This window comes from Neodiprion virginianus, chromosome 7, assembly GCF_021901495.1.
Source record: "Neodiprion virginianus isolate iyNeoVirg1 chromosome 7, iyNeoVirg1.1, whole genome shotgun sequence".
Classification (NCBI taxonomy): Eukaryota; Metazoa; Arthropoda; class Insecta; order Hymenoptera; family Diprionidae; genus Neodiprion; species Neodiprion virginianus.
Window position 1 is genome coordinate 7871409 of NC_060883.1, and position 19258 is coordinate 7890666.

The 19258-nt window shown below is 34.9% G+C and overlaps 2 protein-coding genes across 11 annotated transcripts in view; one reads left to right on the plus strand and one right to left on the minus strand.

The window, feature by feature from the left end:
• Positions 1–11078, plus strand: part of LOC124308786 (aryl hydrocarbon receptor nuclear translocator-like protein 1) — a 62453-nt gene extending 51375 nt beyond the window's left edge. For 6 of the 10 annotated variants that reach the window (XM_046771832.1, XM_046771835.1, XM_046771839.1 and 3 more), the window contains 6 exons: positions 2186–2324; positions 2956–3074; positions 3148–3230; positions 3491–3639; positions 7340–7487; positions 8320–11078. In XM_046771832.1, coding sequence (XP_046627788.1) covers positions 2186–2324; positions 2956–3074; positions 3148–3230; positions 3491–3639; positions 7340–7487; positions 8320–8504 — 823 coding nt within the window. In that variant the 3' untranslated portion in view covers positions 8505–11078. Of the gene's footprint in view, positions 1–2185; positions 2325–2955; positions 3080–3147; positions 3231–3490; positions 3640–7339; positions 7488–8143; positions 8278–8319 lie in introns of those variants that run through there. The other 4 variants (XR_006909088.1, XR_006909089.1, XM_046771837.1 and 1 more) reach the window with 3 other exon arrangements.
• A 4508-nt stretch (positions 11079–15586) lies between these two features.
• LOC124308790 (DNA-directed RNA polymerase I subunit RPA43) lies at positions 15587–19061 on the minus strand. The gene is made up of 4 exons (XM_046771848.1): positions 18543–19061; positions 18229–18371; positions 17592–17787; positions 15587–17500 (listed from the first exon to the last, which is right to left on the minus strand). The coding sequence occupies exons 1-4, from the start codon at positions 18731–18733 to the stop codon at positions 16543–16545; spliced, it is 1488 nt and encodes a 495-aa protein (XP_046627804.1). The 5' UTR covers positions 18734–19061; the 3' UTR covers positions 15587–16542.
• Between the last annotated feature and the right edge of the window lie 197 nt (positions 19062–19258).

Sequence of the window (19258 nt, forward strand, 5' to 3'; positions counted from 1 at the left end):
AGAGGCATGAATTTGAGGTGTTTTTTGAAGTGCTATAAACAAAAAACAAAAAATATTTTTACCATCCATTTTTTATCAGGCGTTTATTATTATTTCACGATTACAAAAAAAAAAAAAACAAGTCAAAAAATACAAAATTGAAAGTGCTATGAGTTGTTGAAGTGGGGGGTACAAAAAAAATGGCGCGCCAATGTTGTCACGATTGCAAGCATTTTCAAAATCAGAAAAAAAAAAAAAAAAAGATTATTAATCTACATAAATGCAGCTATCGTACTAACTAAAAAAAAGTCGAAAAAAAATTTTTTTTTGCCAAATTACAGCTGTCCGAAAAAATAATAGGTTTTTTTTGACTTTTTTCGACGTTTCTGAATTTTTTCAAAATAGTAAAAATTATTATTTCGTTATAATAATAGTTCGTGCGATAGAGACATGTATTGAGAAGATTCTCACCAAATTTCAAGTAAATCGGTTCAATAGAACTTGAGAAATCATGTCAACCGTTTTGAAAAATGTAGTTTTGAGAAAAACGCGTTTAAAGTTTCGAGTAAAATTCGTTCCAGCCGCGCCAGTATTGAAAACGTGTCACTAAAATAGCTATATCTCTGAAAATAATTGAAATTTTGACTTGTCCTTTTAAGGACACATTCTTGAAAGGTTAAGCTTTGAAAATATAAAAAAAAAAAAAAAATCGATTTTTTCAAATTTCTACACTAGAATACCCCCTTAATCAACTCATTCTTGCCGATTCAATCGAGACGTGTTCGATTATTTTTCGGACGCGATTAATCGATGCATCGATTATTTTTACCTTAGCGGTCATTGCTAGACTCACTACACCATATATTGAACCGAACACTATACTTCGAACTTTGGAATATTGAATTATCTCAGATGAACCGATCAAACACGTATGACTGCCATAAACTAAATTCTCACTTGCTGTCGATGAATTACCACGTTATTTATTCGTTAACGATAAAAGAGTGTTAAAAGCTTGTATGATTCAATTCTTCCACCTGGTATTAAACATCCCAAATTGTAAGACTTTTACATACGAGCTGTTTGCGACACAAACAGCGTCAATTTTTTATTTCGGTAGATAATAACTATCCGCTGATATTGATCGGGTTGTTTTGCCTGAAAGCAGCAAATTTTACTTTTGCTTTTACTTCGGAAATGTGTTTGCATTGCAGAAATAAAATTTTCTAAATCTTCGTGGCAGGATATGTTTTAAATCTGATTTTGAGAGATCGCTTCCGAAATTCAAAGTTTTTCAAATCAGATGACATGAAATAGTTGTCGATTTTTCTTGTAAATTTGTTACCTATGACCCGCATTCAACGATGCGGACTTCGATTCCGGAAGCATTTTGCAGAGAATCAAATCGTCTACAAAATTATTATCATTACGCTGACAATGAGAAGAATTCAGTAGAACAGGTATCGTTAAAACAAACTGTTTGAATATTGTTGGAATTACTAAATACGAGGTACACGTAACCATTTTGCGATATTGTGGATCCTTTTTTGGTAATTCCAACGCAAAATCAGTTTCTTCGGTTTACTCTACTTTTTTAGTTAAATAAGGGCTTTAACACCAATTTATTGCTGCACAAGTATTTATTGCAAGAAAATATAGTAACATTGATCGTAATGGAAAAGAATAGTAAAAGATACTAGACATTCCGGTAACAGCTACAAGACTAATTTTCATATTGTACCTAGAACTATATTCTTTGATTGTGGTAACAAAAATGAAAATAGTCAAGGACTGAACGGTAACCGGAACTAAAAATTTCTCTCAGTACTGGATTTCTGTTGTGAAGTCATTCGTTCAGCCACTAAAATTAAGAAATTAATTTTTACGTCAAATTGACTTTCGGAGCTTACAACTTTTGCACCGTTTGATCTACGAATTTCATAGTGTTATGAAACGTGGCTGACTGGCAATAAAAGAAATTAAAATACCTGTTCAAGACATATATTTCTTTGATCAGATTGATGCAAGCGGAAAAAAAAAAAAATGTTACTCCACATCGAAAAACCTTAGTATGATCAATATTGATCAATGCTATTGCAGGCACGAAGAGAATTTTCATATTTTTTTTAAATTCTGAGAATGAGTCAAAACACTCGTGAATTTTAATAGCACATGATTACAACTTTTTTTACTTTTCGGATTTTAGAGTCACACTGGTGCTCGGCTTTCTTCCTCAAGAACTGTTAGGAACGAATATTTACGAGTATTACCACCGCGATGATATTTCGCACCTCGCAGAGTCCCACAAAGCGGCTCTCCAGACACGGGAAAAAGTAACCACGCAGGTGAATAATCAAGCATGTATTTTATCCCGCCGTTAAGGGAAGGGGATAAAACTTGGACGGTCCAAAACCATACCCATTTTTATGAGTTTCCTTTTAAATCGAACGAAAACACTTAGACCAGTTTGAGTTTGAGAGCATCATTATTTACAGTTTTAAGAAAATTTTTTAACTTTTTCATCGATATTAATAACAAAATGGCGGTATCGCGCACGTAAGTAGCGAACGATGCCGAACTCGAGGGCGTTTCCGGTGGCGCAGTTCCTGACATAACTGTCCAGCTTGTAACAGATGGAAAATTTTTTTGAGTCAAAAACACGTTTTCGGGTTTGAATTCGAAGCTGAAATGTTGGAAAAAAAAAAAAAACTATGAACGTACACGATTATGGAAAATAATTTTTCATTAAATTTGTATAAAAGAAATCTTGGAATTGGAATTCAAAAATCTAGACACGATATCGAATCGATAAACAAGTTTCAAAGATCGTGTCAAAATTTCAATTCGATCGGATAAAAAATTGACCAAGAAATATCGCCCACCAGATTAAAACTCGTCATTCGTTACTTGTATGCGCCATGTCGCCGTTTTGTTATTAATTTAAATGAAAAAATTGTAAATTGTTTATTCCATTAGGTGTACAGGTTCAGGAGCAAAGAGGCCACTTTCGTCCGAATGCAGTCCGAGTTGAAGTCTTTTCGAAATCCTTGGACGAAAGACGTCGAGTCGCTGATAGCTAAGAACTCGGCAATTTTGTAAGGTGTTCGAACATTGAAATCTCCCAATTTTTTACTACGACAATGAATAATTTGAAATTTCATTTCTCAGTTCCGACGCGAGGCAAGTCGAAAGTAGCGCGGCAAAATCCGAAGACTCCAACGTTCAGGGAAACTACGATTATCTCGCCCAAAGTAATTATGACATCAAATCCACTGATTCATCAGGTATCAATCGAATATCTACTCCGTTTCTCGAGGTAGATAATCCAGGCAATCCGCATGAATTTGACCATCCTTGACGCTTTGATAGTCAGCAATGTAAAATTTACCACTTTTCCAATACTTCACGGTGTTCAAATTTCACTTCTGCATGTTCCGACACTCGGATATGGTAATAAAAGGAATGGAAACGGTGGTTTTTTGATCACCACTATACGATTTTTCAAATCCAGGTAACGGTGGATTAGAAAGACTGATCCAAAATCACATAGAGGTGAGTAAAATCGGACGACAAATAGCCGAGGAAGCCTTGGACTCGCAACGGAAGGGCGAGGAATTCTCACCAGATCCCGGATCGGAGCCTAATTCCGGAAATACGGAGGTAAATTGTCTTGGTATAACATGAAATGCACGTAACGCATGAATTTCTCTTGGCGATTTTTCATAAAAATCAGCTAGCCGCCAAAGTAATTTCTAATTTTTAAATATGTGAAACTTGGAGTGACCAACTTTCAACACATAAAATTTCAAAGTCGGTTGACGTACAAATAACAGAAAAAACGGACTCGGAAATTCAAATTTTTATCCCATGCTTTATGGTAAAATCATTTTTGAAGCGATTTTATTTAATAATTTTCCTACGTGAACATTTTGAATTCCTCCCAAGAATGAGCCAAATATGTCACAGATTATGACGATGATAGATAATACGAAAAAAGATTGGATTTACGAAGATTTTTACAATATTTTCAATGTTTACGGCAAAAGTTATGTTACGAAGTACGTGTTAATTTTGCAATATTCGGAAGAGTTGCCTCGTTCTTGGCAGTCAAAGAGTCTTCATAAGCGTTCTTATACAGTACCCTGTGAAAAATGCACCAAACCATAACAGATACTTTCCAATTTGCTTAAAATTGTGAAAAAAAAACAACGGCTCCAATGTTTTTGGGGTCGCTGATTACAAACCATACGTCCAAAGTTTAAATTTCAGGATGGCTTATCCAATATGGACAGAAAGATTATGAAAAGTCGTCTGATTTTTATGAAAATTGGTTATCCGATATTATCAAGGTCATTGATTTCCAAGTCATGGTTACCTGGCCCGTTTTTCGACAATACGAAAATACAGACAATTGAATATCAGCGTCTGCGCGGCGATGGTTTTGAATATAAACTAAGGATTCGTCAGAAGTTTGTATATGATGGTGGTGCATAATTCAAAAGTAGGCTAAAATTTAATTTTCGTTCTTGGAAAACTAGAGAATAGTTTCGTTTCAAATATCGGCTGAATCGCCGGTCAAATCTGGTGAAATAGGTAAAGTTTCGTCCAAAAAACAATGCTCGTTCCACTTTTACAGAGTACCAATTTAGTAAGATACCACGAAAAAATTCAAGGTGGCCTTTGACTTTTGAGAAATGTGTAGGACAACTTTTGAGGTAATCGATCATAAATTATTCGAAATACTTAGCGCTCACCGTACACCCCACCATACGCAGAAATACCTCAATTGGATTGTCTTCGAATCGAAAAATACAACCCGAGCACAAAAAATTCAAAAAATCTACCCGAGAAATTTTTTCACAAAGTCGAAATATATTTCGGAAATCGCTTACGAACGTTAGTTTTCGAATTTTTGCTACTCATATATTATATGTGGAATACTTCTTTCGAGACTTCGAAATTATCATAAAGAATAATGAACTTTTACGATTGAAGCAAAGTTGCAAGAAATGAATTAGTTTCATTATACACAATGGATTTTAGTAATAATTGATGTTCCAGTGAATAAACAATTGTTTCATCGTTAGGCTTAGTTGCGAATTACTTTGAAAATTTTTTAACATTTTATCAATTGATAATAATGGATTGACTTCATTATTATGAATTAATTTCACCATTATGCATTGCTTCAAAAATTAGCGTCGTATTATTGATTTGATCGTTAATCATGCATTAATCTGCCAGTTTATTAATCATTCATTAACACGCTTTTTATGCTGTTTTTTGTAACGGATGATAACTAAAACATGGAGACTTACGCAAAAATCTTGTTCCCTTCGCGAAAGTTCATGGAAAATAACTGCAGTCGCATTTCTAGAAGATCTACTGTTCGAGAAATTATAACCATTCCGGTTACCATTACGAGAAATTCAACTTTTTTTTCAATATACCATACCCGCCATTTTGAATTTGCGAATTTCGACCATGGATTCAAAATCAAAGACCCTAAGAATTTCGTATAGCCAATTTTCATGAAAATCTGACAACTTTTCGCATTCTACCTGTTCATATTGGAGCAGCTGGTTTTTTCACAATTTTAAGCGATTTGTAAATTTGTGACACTCGATCCGACCTCCTGTACACTTTAACTCTAACGAAAAGAATACCGAGCCGAAGAATCATTTTAAGAAGGTTTCCACTAGTATAGGTGGTGAAAAAGTGGGTGAACTTTGGAAATTTATATCTCGTCATATCTAGTCAGGATTTATTTCAATGCTTGATTAACTAAAGTATATAGATCGCGTCACACCTGAAAATTTGAAAAAAACTATAATCCACTAATACGAAGCTTTGCCATTGCCCATAATGTCAACTATGTCGCTCGATGACGTGAAGTTTTGGGGTGCCCGCGATATCTCAAAAACGGTTCAACCGATCAACTGCAAATTTGGAGATGGTATTTTTGAATATAATTATATTCTACTTGCCACGACTATAATTTTTCTTGCCCCCCTCTGAATTAAATTGGCAGAGCCATTTTTGAGATATCGTGAATACTGCAAAGCATCTCACCGAGATAGCTGACGTTATTGTCAATAACAATGCTTCCGATTAATTGATTCATTCTTCCGCGTATACTTGCCCTCTTTTTATAGATAACAACAATCAATTTCATTATGAAAGTTTTCCCAATCGACACGCAGAGATAAATTTTAATTTTTTAATAATCGATGTTTAAAATGGAAGTTTGAATAAAGAATCGTAACATCGATTGTATCGTAAACGAATTTTTTTCTTTTGTTGATTAGATAATTCCGAGTTCATTGTCAATTTGATCAGTATATTTTCAATCAATATTAAATATTATACGAATTTTACTTTGGAAATTGCAAGTAGAATGGTAGTTTTGGTGCCCGGTCTAGTCTTGAATCTCCAGCTCCTGGATTTACTACAAGAAAATCAAACAATTATCAAAATGTAATCGCATCATCCTCACGCAGATTAAGATTACGTCTCCTCAAACTACATATTAACATTTCAAAAAACACTCAGAATTCTACAGCTATATATAACCAATCGAATTAAATAATTACCTTCACCTTTAGAAAACATTGCTATACGACTGGTGATCTCTACAACGATTAACGGTGTATATCACCTTTTTTATATTCTTCAATCCGTATAATGGCACTCTGTTCAATGAATTACAACACAAAATTATGTTAAAAAAATAAGAAACTACTAATCATGGTGTACAAATTGTTTAAATGAGTCTTATTGTTAATGTATGAATTACATTGGATGGATCGCATGGTGTGTACACAGAAATATTATATTTTTATTCACATTGTATGTTACGATTGAATTAAATGTTATTAGAGCCAGCAGGCCGTTTTAAGGGATGTAAAGCAATCCGCTTCTCCCAGCTACTCATATTTACCAACTTTTCTTTTAAATTAACAATAAGGACAAACATTTCGTACACATTGATTAGTGGTTTCTAATTTTTTTAAATCGATTTCAATAAACAATCGTTCTGAGAAAGACCCCCACTCGGGCCGAAACGTTAACAAAAATTTTATTACCGTGTGTTGACCTTCGTTATATCCAAGAATGCAACTCTGTTCATCATATTGCGGTCAAGAATTACCTTTTCACATAATTATTCTACTTTACTCAATTGATACACTGAGAAATAAAAAGGCTAACCAGAATAATAAAACAAAATAAAGTGAAATATACGAGTATCGTTAACAGTCAAGTTATAAATTCCCAAATCTCATCTATTTTTTCAACTGTCCATTGACGATTTCGTCGAAATTCTACTCAGCGATATATAACTTATTCCATCAACTCACAGGCGCAAATATCGACGACAGTTTTCCCCGAAGGAGTAATAGACATATCGGTACCCGGAGTCGGAAGTGACAACAGCAACAGTGATTTGACGCCATCTTTTACCCAGATAAGAAACAACGTCCAATTGAGCAGCATATCTAACGATCAAGGTTGCAATTCAATCTCTTTATTCTAAAGATGTGGAAGAAAAGTTTTTTTTTTTTTTTTTACGCAATAATAATGCCAAAAAATTTATTCCGATATTTTGACTACCAATTATTGCTGAAATGTACTTCTTGGCGTTGTAATTATCGCGTGAGAGAAATTATTTTTTTTGCGATGTTTGTATCTAGCACTGCGTGTAGAATTGCGCATTTTTACATCAGAGATACGTACACTGAGAGAAATTTTTAGTTTCGGTTACCGCTCAGTCCTTGAATATTTTCATTTTTTACCACAATATAAAAATATAGTTCTAGGTAGAAAATGAAAATTAGTTTCATAACTGTTTTCCAGAAAGTCTAGTATCCGTTTCTATTCTTTCTCATTACGATCACTGTTACTATATTTTCTTGTAACAGTTGCGAAAATTTAATGCTTGGGCAAGAATAAATTGACGTCAAAGCCTTGTTTAACTAAAAAAGTAGAGTAAACCTCACAAACTGATTTTGCGTTGGAATCACCAAAAAAGGATCGACAATAGCGCAAAATTGTTACGCGTACCTCGTTTTTCGTAATTCCAACAACATTCAAACAGTTTTTTTTTTTTAAGATACTTTTTTCACTAAATTTTTCTAGTTACTTCAACAAATGAATTTTTTTTCAGTTCAGACTTTGTTAACAATCGACATAAGTGACGGTTCACCCTTTCGAGAAAGTGACTGTAGCATTGTAAAGAAACTACACCAATGATGATACGAAGGACACTTTACTTCGAAGTTTAACTTTTCTTTCAACATCATCTTACCGCCGGCTGTCAACTTTCTGTTTTACCATTTTCAGGAGTTTCGCCCGACGAAAGTATGATGGAGATGATCGGTGACTCCATTATCAACGAATCTCCAAATCCGACACTGACTGATGGGAACGACGAGGCAGCGATGGCTGTTATCATGAGTCTCCTCGAGGCTGATGCAGGTTTAGGAGGTCCGGTAGATTTTTCTGGGCTACCCTGGCCGCTTCCATAAGTTAAGACTGTATTTTAACGTATGTAAATGTGATAACTTCATGTACCGAAAATAGTGCAATTTTCAAAAAGGATTGTCGCTGTGCGCTTACCGCGTTTGCAAAGGTGTTTGAATACTTTTTACATCGCGCCAAAACGAGCTTGGCTCACTTCAGAATAATACTCTTAATGGTAAAAATGTTACGATGTTCAAAGTTGTACAGGCGACGATAGATAATTGTAATTGTAATATAAGTATAGATTTATGCGTATGCGTGCGCGTGTGTGTGCGTGCGTGTGTTTATTAAAACAAGTGTCGCCTGTACCATATCAGGTCTCTGCGATTCGGTGATTATTAATTTTTCCCATTATTCGATTTTTCGATTTTGCAGTTAATCGGTTCTTCAATTAATTGAAAATCATTCCGCTTAGCGAATCATTTCTTAATTTAATCGATTCGTCGGTTTATTTGCTTGCTTTTCCGATAAATCAATCAATCGAGTGTTATATTTATTTGTACAATAGAAAATTATTGCAACACGCGATGAATTTTTATGACAAAAGCGAAATAGGGTGATCTCCATAAATGTGTAAGTACTTAATTAGTAATCATGACCATACATGTGTAAATATATAGATAATATGTGTATACGTACATAAATATGTATGCAGTATATTATGTATAGTGCGCTGTCAAGTGATGCATACCTGATTATATTATAGGGATTACGAATAGTTGATGATTGCTGAATATTAAGCCGGATTGAATTTTTTACTCTTTATGTAATTTATACTTCTAAGAAAATGTCCCTTCTAGTTTTATTTAGCAAATTGAATAAAATCTTTCTTTTCTTAATTCTTTCCGTTTTTTGACAAGTTCATTTTTATTTTTACTTCAAATGTCAATGAATAAATTGGATCGGATTTTAAATGCAAAGTGCTGATTATCTGCGAATAGTTGTCATTACGTAATAATTACTCAAAATAGATGTTGTATGTGAACCCTGAAAAAACTTTTTTCTCCACATATCTGTAAAATCAAATATTTTATACGTCAAAATATGTCTTTACTTTCATGCCAAACCTTTTTAATATTTTGTAACATGACTTGACTAGTTCTGTAATGTCGTTTTTCCGTTATTTTTTATTTATTTAAATTTACCTATTTATCTTCAATTAGCATGTATTCTTCAACTTTTTAAAAGGAAAATCTTTTATTCTCTACCAAGTTGGTGCGTAGTGATGTCGAGAGGTAGGGGATTTTTTTCAGATAATTTACCTAGTTCTTTCTTTTCAAAATTCTTATCTGTTCGGAATATCTTCTAATTTCTATTACGAGAAGTTCGCAGAAAAAAATTTTAGCAGGGAAATAATATTATGGAATATTTTGAATGCAAGAAAAAAATACGTCTAAAGACACAAATTCCCTATCCAAACCTGAAATAATTTGTAAGGTTTTTTTTTTTGGCGCATGCACACTCTCGAATAACTTAATGTTACGCATTGTGTAATTGAGCGCAAGTTATCTAACAATACGTCCAATTTTACGTGCTCTCAGTGACACCTTCGTTGCTTCTCAACTTTATAACTTTATCGGAAATCACCGACTTTCCGCACTTGTAACACAATGCACCATTCTCACGCAATGACCTTTATGCAAAATAAGATTGTCCACGCTTTCATGTAGATATTAAACAAATATCGATAAAAATAAGACATCCTTAATACACTGTGAAAAAGAATCGTTCCTTCGAAAAAGATTACTTGATGAAGGTAAAAAAAAAAAAATGATTCTCATTGAGGCAACGAAAGATTTCGTGGAATCAACTAGCCAGTGTAGGTTTTGGGAAATAATTAAAGATTTGACGAGGTCAAGTAAAATTAAGTTCGAGCAACAATAGTCTATTGTGTTATGAGTGCGGAAAGTAGGCAATTTCCGATAACGATGAGCGTTAAGTTTGCAGCGTAATATTAAGTTATTCGACAATGCGCATGCGTCAAAGGACGCCCTTGTGTGTAAAGTGTAACATTATGATAGTACGCGTGCCCAAATCTTGTTTTACCGCATTGTTTGGAAATTGGACATCTTACGCATGTTCCACAGGCTAAAAAAATTGAACCTTCCAAGTAGGTGTCAGGAGAAATATTTTTTTCGCCACCCGCAAAATAACGTATGTTTCGCTGAAACAAATTTTTTCTCAGTTAAATAAATTGCTATGAGTCTCTTTCAGGAAGACGTTTCTACCGAATTATTCATCTTTGCAAAATTACGTTGAAGACGAACACCAGATTTATCGAAATAAAAGATGAGGTCAACTTATCTGTAAGATGATTAACTTAGTTAAAATTATCTGAATTACGTACAACACTGCTTACAAAGAATATCGAACGATGTCAGTTTAAGTTTGCGAAATTTCGTAGGCATAATTAATATAACCTCACGATCTGTTATTGTTGACAATTCGAGTATTCGATGTTACATGCAAGTTTAGTCGTATAGTTATGTTAACCAAGTTATACCGAAGTTAGTATCTTTTATCGTAAGTAAATTATTATAAGTAGACATGTATTACAATTAATAAGTTGATAAGCGTTATCACTGGAATACAGCGTGATTGGAAAAACCCGCACCATCATGTTTCAGTTAATTCATCAAAAACTAAGCCTTAGATGTCTGGAACCAAATTTAAGGGTTGACTCGTGGTTAAACCACTTTTAAATGGGAGCCATTTGATGTCAGCTAATGAGTATTAATTAAGAAACTATTCAACACTTAAAATTGCTCGAAGGCACTGCGGGCTTATTTCCAATAAGAAATAGACTAGTACCAAATAGCATGCGCTTTACCAATCGCGTTGTACAGCGCATAATTGTGCTACTTATAATATTTGACGAATGGATAATTGTAAATGGTAATTCTTTGCGTGTACAATAATTACAGAGGACTAAGGCTGTGAACAGTGGTTCTATTTCACCGATTTCAATCGAGTTCAACATAGCAAGGTGATTAATATCCGTTTGTCTGTATTTAAAATACTAATAATGGAGTAGTACTTACAGTAATGTCAATATCGCATATTATGTATAACTTCCCAGACAGCACACTTGTCGTCTGAAAGATGTCTAAAATAACATTAATAACAACAACAAGAACAACAACGACGACAGCAACAACAAAAATAATAATAGTAATCACTACCAACACCCGTTATAACTGATGGCTGTCTAACGTCCTTGGCCTGAGTCGATTAGAAGCAGACGAAATCGAAACCAGCGCTTCGATAGCCTCAATGGAACTAACGAATCACGTGGTTTACTGTGTAAGTACATTGGTTAAAGTGACAGAGCCACGTGACTAAATCTGTTTCTGATTGGCCATCAACCACGTGACCCGTTAGTTTAACTTCGAGTATTACAGGGCTAGTGTCAGTTTTTGGGGCTTCTAATCGGCAAAAGCTGCTCTGTGCTGCAAGCATAGGAGTCAGCCATCCAGCTAATATAGAGATTTGTCCCGGTGCTACAGACGATAGGGTATATCTAACGTCCCCATAAGCCGTTAGGCTTGTGCGGGGTACAGGAGGGAATGAATTAGCGATCATCATTATGCCTATGCAGCGGTCTCAAGGTGTTTAATAGAAACGCACGCATTCGCACGACAAGGAAAACTACAGAAAACCTTGCCCAAATATAGGCAGACCCGATTTGAACTTTAGCTCGCCGATTCGGTGCCTGAATGACGTGACCGTTTCAGAATTTTTGGGAGTTGTCGCTTAGGTTGAGGTCCCGCACGCTGCGCTACTATATGATCGGTAAAAGACGCCCTATGTTAATTCGGAAAGATGTCATTCAGTTTTGCCTGAGAGACACCTAAAAGATGTCTACAAGATGGCGAATGTAACATTTCGTGATTTCTCTTCGCTGTCAAAGATAAGATATTTTGAAGACATCCTTTGCTGGACGGCCTATTATAAGGGCGTCTCGAATAATAAGATGTCATTTGTTTGAGGTTATGAAGACAGTCGTTTTCTTTTACACCAATTTCCTGATACACATCGATACAATGTTATATTATGGTTCAAGTTGATCAAATGCAAAGTGAAATGTATACCGCATAGCATTGGTTCGATCGACTCCACCCAGACTAACAAATTCCTGTAACAAGAACGCATCTAATTCTCAATAATTGATACAAATATCCCGATTTGCGTGAATTAGAAAGGTTAGGTGAGCAACAGTGAACTAAGACAGTGTGTGGAATATCTGAAGGTGTTCATTGACTTGAGATACCGAATGTTGTACTCAACGAAAGGGACACCCAGACAGTACAAAACTTAAAGTCGTGAACAAGATGTCTGACGGATGTGTGATGCCCCATTTTCTGACGCCTAAAACATATCTTCTTGCCTAAAAAATGTCCTTGGGGCCTTATAGACTTGAAAAAATTACGCATAAGATATAAGACATCCTTTACGCGTCTTCTGACGACTTCAAGTTATGGGCTGTTTGGGCGCTTATTAATCATAAATGCTCATTTTCTCGTTGAATGTTTCGTAGATCACAATGAATCAAATAAAAAAAATACCGACTACGAACGACACGCTGAGTCTGGATTTTTATGGGCAGTAAAATGCTGAAGCAATATTTTGTTACCCAGGAAAATTCAGATTGAGATCGAGACGGCCAAAGGTAGGTTTGTTGGACTTCTGTATGGACAGCGCGCGATCTGTTTGAATCATCGAGCTCATGCCTCATACACAGCTCGATGATTTTATTCGAGATGCAGATCAATCCAACGGTGAGAAAGCACGTGAAGAAAATCAGGCTTCAAAGCGTTTTAAATACGTCTTTTCGAAAAATCAAAATCCATATCTTCGAATCGTCCTAGGGAAGGCACTTTTATGATAACTTTTTGCTTTGTCTGAAAGACAACTTTGCAATATGTGTGTTGTCTGAGTTGCTTTCGAATGATGATAACTATTCCTATGACTCATTATGTGTGTAATGAAAGAATAAGTACAGAGGTGGGTTATTGTTATTTCGACAAATGTACATTCAACTTTTTTGGATGATTTTTTGTCGAAAAATATCCCTCGATGTTGTAACGTTAAATTGCTGTTACCCTCAGTTGAGCACTTACCGTTGACACTTTCGCGCAATTCCCTAACTAGCCTGAATTTAATTAAATAATAGAAAATGATACTCTTTAGGTATCAGACGCTTCAGCGTCAAATTTTAGCCAAAAAGGAACGGCACGATAGGATAATAATCAATTAATTCATTGTATGGGGTTGGCTAGGCTAAGGTACTTAACGCGAACTGGTAGCGTGGCGGTAGTTAAAGGCAGCTAGCGATAAATAAATAAATAAGCTCCAGTCAAAGGAAATTAACAGGTCAATTAGTCGAACATTGTTGATTGAATTTACAAGTTTCGAGTCAGTTAAGTAAAGTTTACAAGAGTTAACAATAATTCACTAGGTTTCATTCAACAAGTGAACAACAATTAATAGCTCGGACAATATTGGCTCGCGTTATTATTGAAAGTATAAAGTGAAACGATACATAGCTCTTAACAAAAGATGACAACTGGCAGGGAAAATTAGACATATAGGTCGATCGGTATAAGCGATATAATAAAAATAATGTACTCAAAATTACACGTCACTGGGCGACGTGATTTTACCAACTTTTCCAAGAATGACCCTACAGTAATTATTAGTCTCTTGATTGGAAATGAGAGAGTACGAACTACACTAGAGATCGATAGTTGTCGAACTTGACGATAGCTCGGAGCTGTAGTCACAAAAGAAATAGACAAAATTTGCGGTAGATGGTAATTGACAAAGTGACAAGAGAGATTGAAGTTAATTAACAATTCACAAAAATCGGCAACTTCGAGGAGAGATTATCAAACAAAGTAAATTGCGGAAGCCAATTTACGAGAGGATTTTCAATAGACAGTCGAACTCATGAATTACGATACTTAAAAATTCAGGAAACGATTCACAGAGAAATTTTTGCATAAAAATTACAAGAAATTACGAGATACTACGTGAGATTACGATATTTCGAGATATGTGAGATTTTAGAAAATATGCAGAACACATTTTATTATAGCAAAATTAGAGATAACACAAAGATACGGTATTGCGAAGAATTGGGTGAGATATTACAGAGAATCAGGTAATGATACATAATCGCTAGAAGAAAATAGAAAAAGATACGGTAGTATTCGGCGGCTTAATCTACGTTCCGACGTATTTCAACTCGTACTCCAATTAGTAACTCGATTTACGATAAAAATTCATGCACAATAGCAAATAAAAAATAATAGGCGGTACAGGAAATAAAATATAATACAAGCACTACTGGTACAGAAATGAAAAGAAAGGAAAGATAAAAGATAGCTCAAAATACTATAGAAATTACATAAGCAGTCTAAGAGAGAACTGCGAGAAAATCAGAGAAATTCAGATGTATGAGAGAGACTTATTTGGTAGTTAAGAAGTCGCTCAAGGATACGGAATTAATTGATCAAGGAAATGATGCAGTTACACAACGGCTTGCAATTAGTGCAAATCGGAGTCGTGGACCATGATTGACAAAGATATTGGCATCACGCGATTCATCCAAAAGATAATTAACATCGAGTTTACAAAGAATAAGTTATAACTAGTAGTTTACTGTCTAACTTGTATCGAGTTCGCTTGAAATATCCCGCCAAGGACACGTTTTACGCGAGTTTCCTTTACTTGCGTGCCCTTGTGACGGCTTGTTCTAAAACGCCACGTTACAATTTATACATTAGAGTTTGTCAAGATCTTCAAATTTTCTACCAAAAATATCGTTCCATCCGGGTATTTACATGTGCGAAATACCGATTTAATTTTTTGCTATAGATTTGCAAGTTGTACGTCTTTCCGGTAATAGAATTTTTTGAATATCTTTACACAATCTTCAAATCAGTACGAGTTTTAACTATTACTTGTATACACGGATAGTCTACTTCCGACATCATCCTTTTGCCGCAAAACTTATGATTCACAATTTCTTTAGCTTCGCTAACCAAGTATAAGGTTGTGAAATGAATGCAGTTTACGAAATTCGTTCAGATTATTAAAATAAATTTTGTACTAAATTCTGTAGATTTGGCTGATATCATTCAGTAAGTACAGTCATTTTCACGATTATAATACAATATTAGTCACTTAAAGATAAGCATGATAATTTACAATTTTCGGCATGATACAACAGTTCACTATATTCTATATAAGATTTCACAAGTCGTTTTCACAAAGTGTGAAAACTTGATTAAGGGTTTCGTATCACACGAATTAGGAAGTATAGTATAAAATATGAATATAAATACACTTGAAAAGGTGTAATATATCTGTTTAATTATCGTTTAATCTTTTTTTATTAAATAATTTTCACGTATATATACATTAGGCAAAGGCAAAGAATTACTGTAACCAGGTTCTGAGCGTACAGAAAATAAAAACCGTGCACGTGCGATTGTTTGTAATTCTTCCAGATCTTACCCTTTGCAAATAAAACTCTGTTTCTCGTAGGGGTACTTAAAACTGCGTGAAAAATCATCATATGTAATTCTATACTGCACGTATTATTTGGCTACATATTGCGTGTTCCTGATTTATTCATCTCACATCCGAAATTTGTGTAAATAATTAAGCGGCGCCCTGGTCGATTTCGACGTTGTCGTATATATCTCTAAATATCGAAGTCCGCGTACATTAAATGCGGAAAAGTGCTATTCTATACACAATTGTGATAAAAAAACACGCCAATATATTTTCATTCGACGCAGAAATAAAGAAATGAGTCGGATTCTACAAACCGAAATTGTAAATTCGTGGAATTCGTGCCATATTTTTATTTCAGCACCAAATAAAATGCATTGGAGTGTTTTTGTTCAGAGTTGTGTATAGAATGGGGCTGTTAAGCCCAGTTTTCGCGTTCAAGGTACGCGGATTTCAGTAATTAGATAATTGGAGATACATACAATATCGAAATCAATCAGGGCGCCCCCTTAAGCTGTAGCTTCAAGTTTCTAACGATATTGCTTCGGTTTTGATTTTATGTTTCTTCTTACTCTTGTTCTCGCCAAAATCATTCTCTATTCTTATATGTCCGTTCGGCATGCTTATATCGGATTCATTTTCCAATGCAAAAACTTCAAGTTTCACTTTATGTTTTTTTTTTCTTCTTTCATTTGGCAGTTCACTTTGCTTTGTTTTATTTACATCAGACTCTGCTTCAGATGATAAGACTTCAGCTTTTATTTTGTGCATTTTCGTACTTTGCTCGTTGCCTGATTCAGTTTTCATCTGACAAGCATTTCGCTCATACATATCTGACTCAATATCGCAATATGTTACTTCAACTTCGGCTTTAGTTTTCAAACTTTTTTTTACACAAGTTTTATCATCGATATGTTCTCTTTTCAATTTCTTAGATTTTGGAGGCAAAGTTTCTTCAACCACATCACTGTTTTCTGAAATATGCCTTACACTTTTCTCCATGTCTGCAGAAGTTTCTTCCATCTTAACTTTATTCCTCTTTTTCTTTTTCGTAGGAACTTCATCTCTGTTAGTTTCTTTCTTCAATATTTTGGATTTTGGATACAATTCGTCGTCAATATCTCTGTCCTCATTGATCGGATCCTCCCCATACAAATCAAGCTTAATTTCTGGGAATGAAATATTAGTTTTAGCCTTGTGTTTCTCCATCTTCTTCACGTGAATTTCATCCTCGCTGTCATCTTTTTGCAACTCTTTCAGCTTTCTGGGCAATAATTTTTCGTCAATATCACTATCATCCTTCGTGTGAATAACTTTATTTACTCTGCTTTTACGATCGACAACAAATTCATTAGAATCTTCTTCACCCTCTTCGTCACTGTATGAAAATTTTATTGCATTTGGCTTGGCTACAGGTTCATCATCTTCGTCGACAGCCTCAAAGGTATCGTCCAATGGCTTACAATTCCGCAAATAATTCCTGTGACAAATAAAGTGAATTTATGTTAATCTATTTCAATTCTATTCAAGCAATCATTCGCTATCATAGCAGACACGAAACTGTTACTTACTCAGCATCCATAGAACCTCTAATATATGGCAATCTGCCTTTGAGTTCCAGATACGTTATGGTAAATCTAACTTCTTGTCCTATCTGGGTATAAAAACCTGGCCAATTTTCATCTTCGTCTGGTCTTGGTATAGACACATTGAACACTTTATTCAGTAATATGCCGACATGATCTTGGCTCTTTTTGTTGACAATGCCTAAAAAAAATTATTTATACGCCAATCACATACTTTGGTACAAAATAGGAAAAAACCAAGTCAAAGCATATCATTTGCTACTCACATTTATGATTCAGAAATTAATTTTGCAGGACTGATTACGTGAGTAAGAAAATTAAACCCAGCCACTTACGGTGATATTTTTTGAAAATGTGTTGCTCAATTCATGATGCAAACTAACGACGCAAAATCATGAAAATAGTCAAGTGTTCGGACATGATTTTTCTCCACAGCTGCACGATTATCAAGTTTGTTCAGAACTTAATTTTATTAGCTTTCAGAGATATTTTTCCTTGTCAAGTGTTATTAGCAAAAGAAATTTTAATATATTGGTTACTCAGAACCTGAGAACTCATTGATTTTCTTCAATTTCAAAAAACAACAACTTTCCGTATTTTTTGATGTATCAGCTAGAGGTACCTTTTAATTCATCTCCAATGTTGGGTCTGAAGATGTAGAAGTCAGCTTCAATATCAACGTGAATGAAGCATGCGTCGTTCAGGATTGTTGCCACTTTATTTAATATTTTTGGATTCTTGTAAGACAGAATAATTCCATTTAATCTGAAACAAATGAGAAAACATTCATTGTCAATATCTATTGAAATATATCGATAGTTACATATTAATCTTGTTTTACACGCTAAAAGCTGGACTAAACCCTTAGATATAAAATTTACACTCTAGGAATGAATTCATGATACTTCAATTATTTAACTATTCGATGTGGCTTACTTTGCATCGTAGGAGTTTAACGTAGAGCCCAAAATTTCCTTCAGCGCAGTGTTCAAATTACTAAGATGGAACGGATGGAGTCCCATGTGTTTTTTAGATCGTTCGAAATAGACGTGTGAATCCTCGTCTTCGAGGAGTCCTCTCAACTCCAACTGTGTCCACGTCTTTGCATCGATCACTTTACCTGCCATTTGGCGCGATATGTTGGGAGAACTCAGTACTCACGTCTTTTTACCACCGTATAATGTATTTTCACTTATTTTGTATCCGAATCACATGTAGTGCACATCAATAGCTTCTGCCGCCGTTGATTTTCATAACCTAACTTATTTCACGACACCCACATTACACCGAGCATGGAGACTAGAGTACAGTCTCCATGGCACCGAGCTACAATCAGTACATCTGCGATTTCGCTCTTCAGTCATGGATTCGAAAACCTGCTAGTCGGACTTGCGTGTCGAAAACATCGAATAGCGACTTCTTATGTGAACAGCGGGTCCGAATGCATTCTGCAATTTCAGCACAGCCACTATACACAGAGCAATATTGTATGGAAATAGTCCTGCAAAAGAGAATCAAAAAATTCTCTCGTCCATGGACTCCAGCGTCCGAGAAATGCAAAAAGTGCAAAAACGGTAATGCTTATCAAAAAACGAGACATTTTTTTGATGATCTTAAAGGCATGAGTAAGTTCCCTAAATTCGACTATTAAA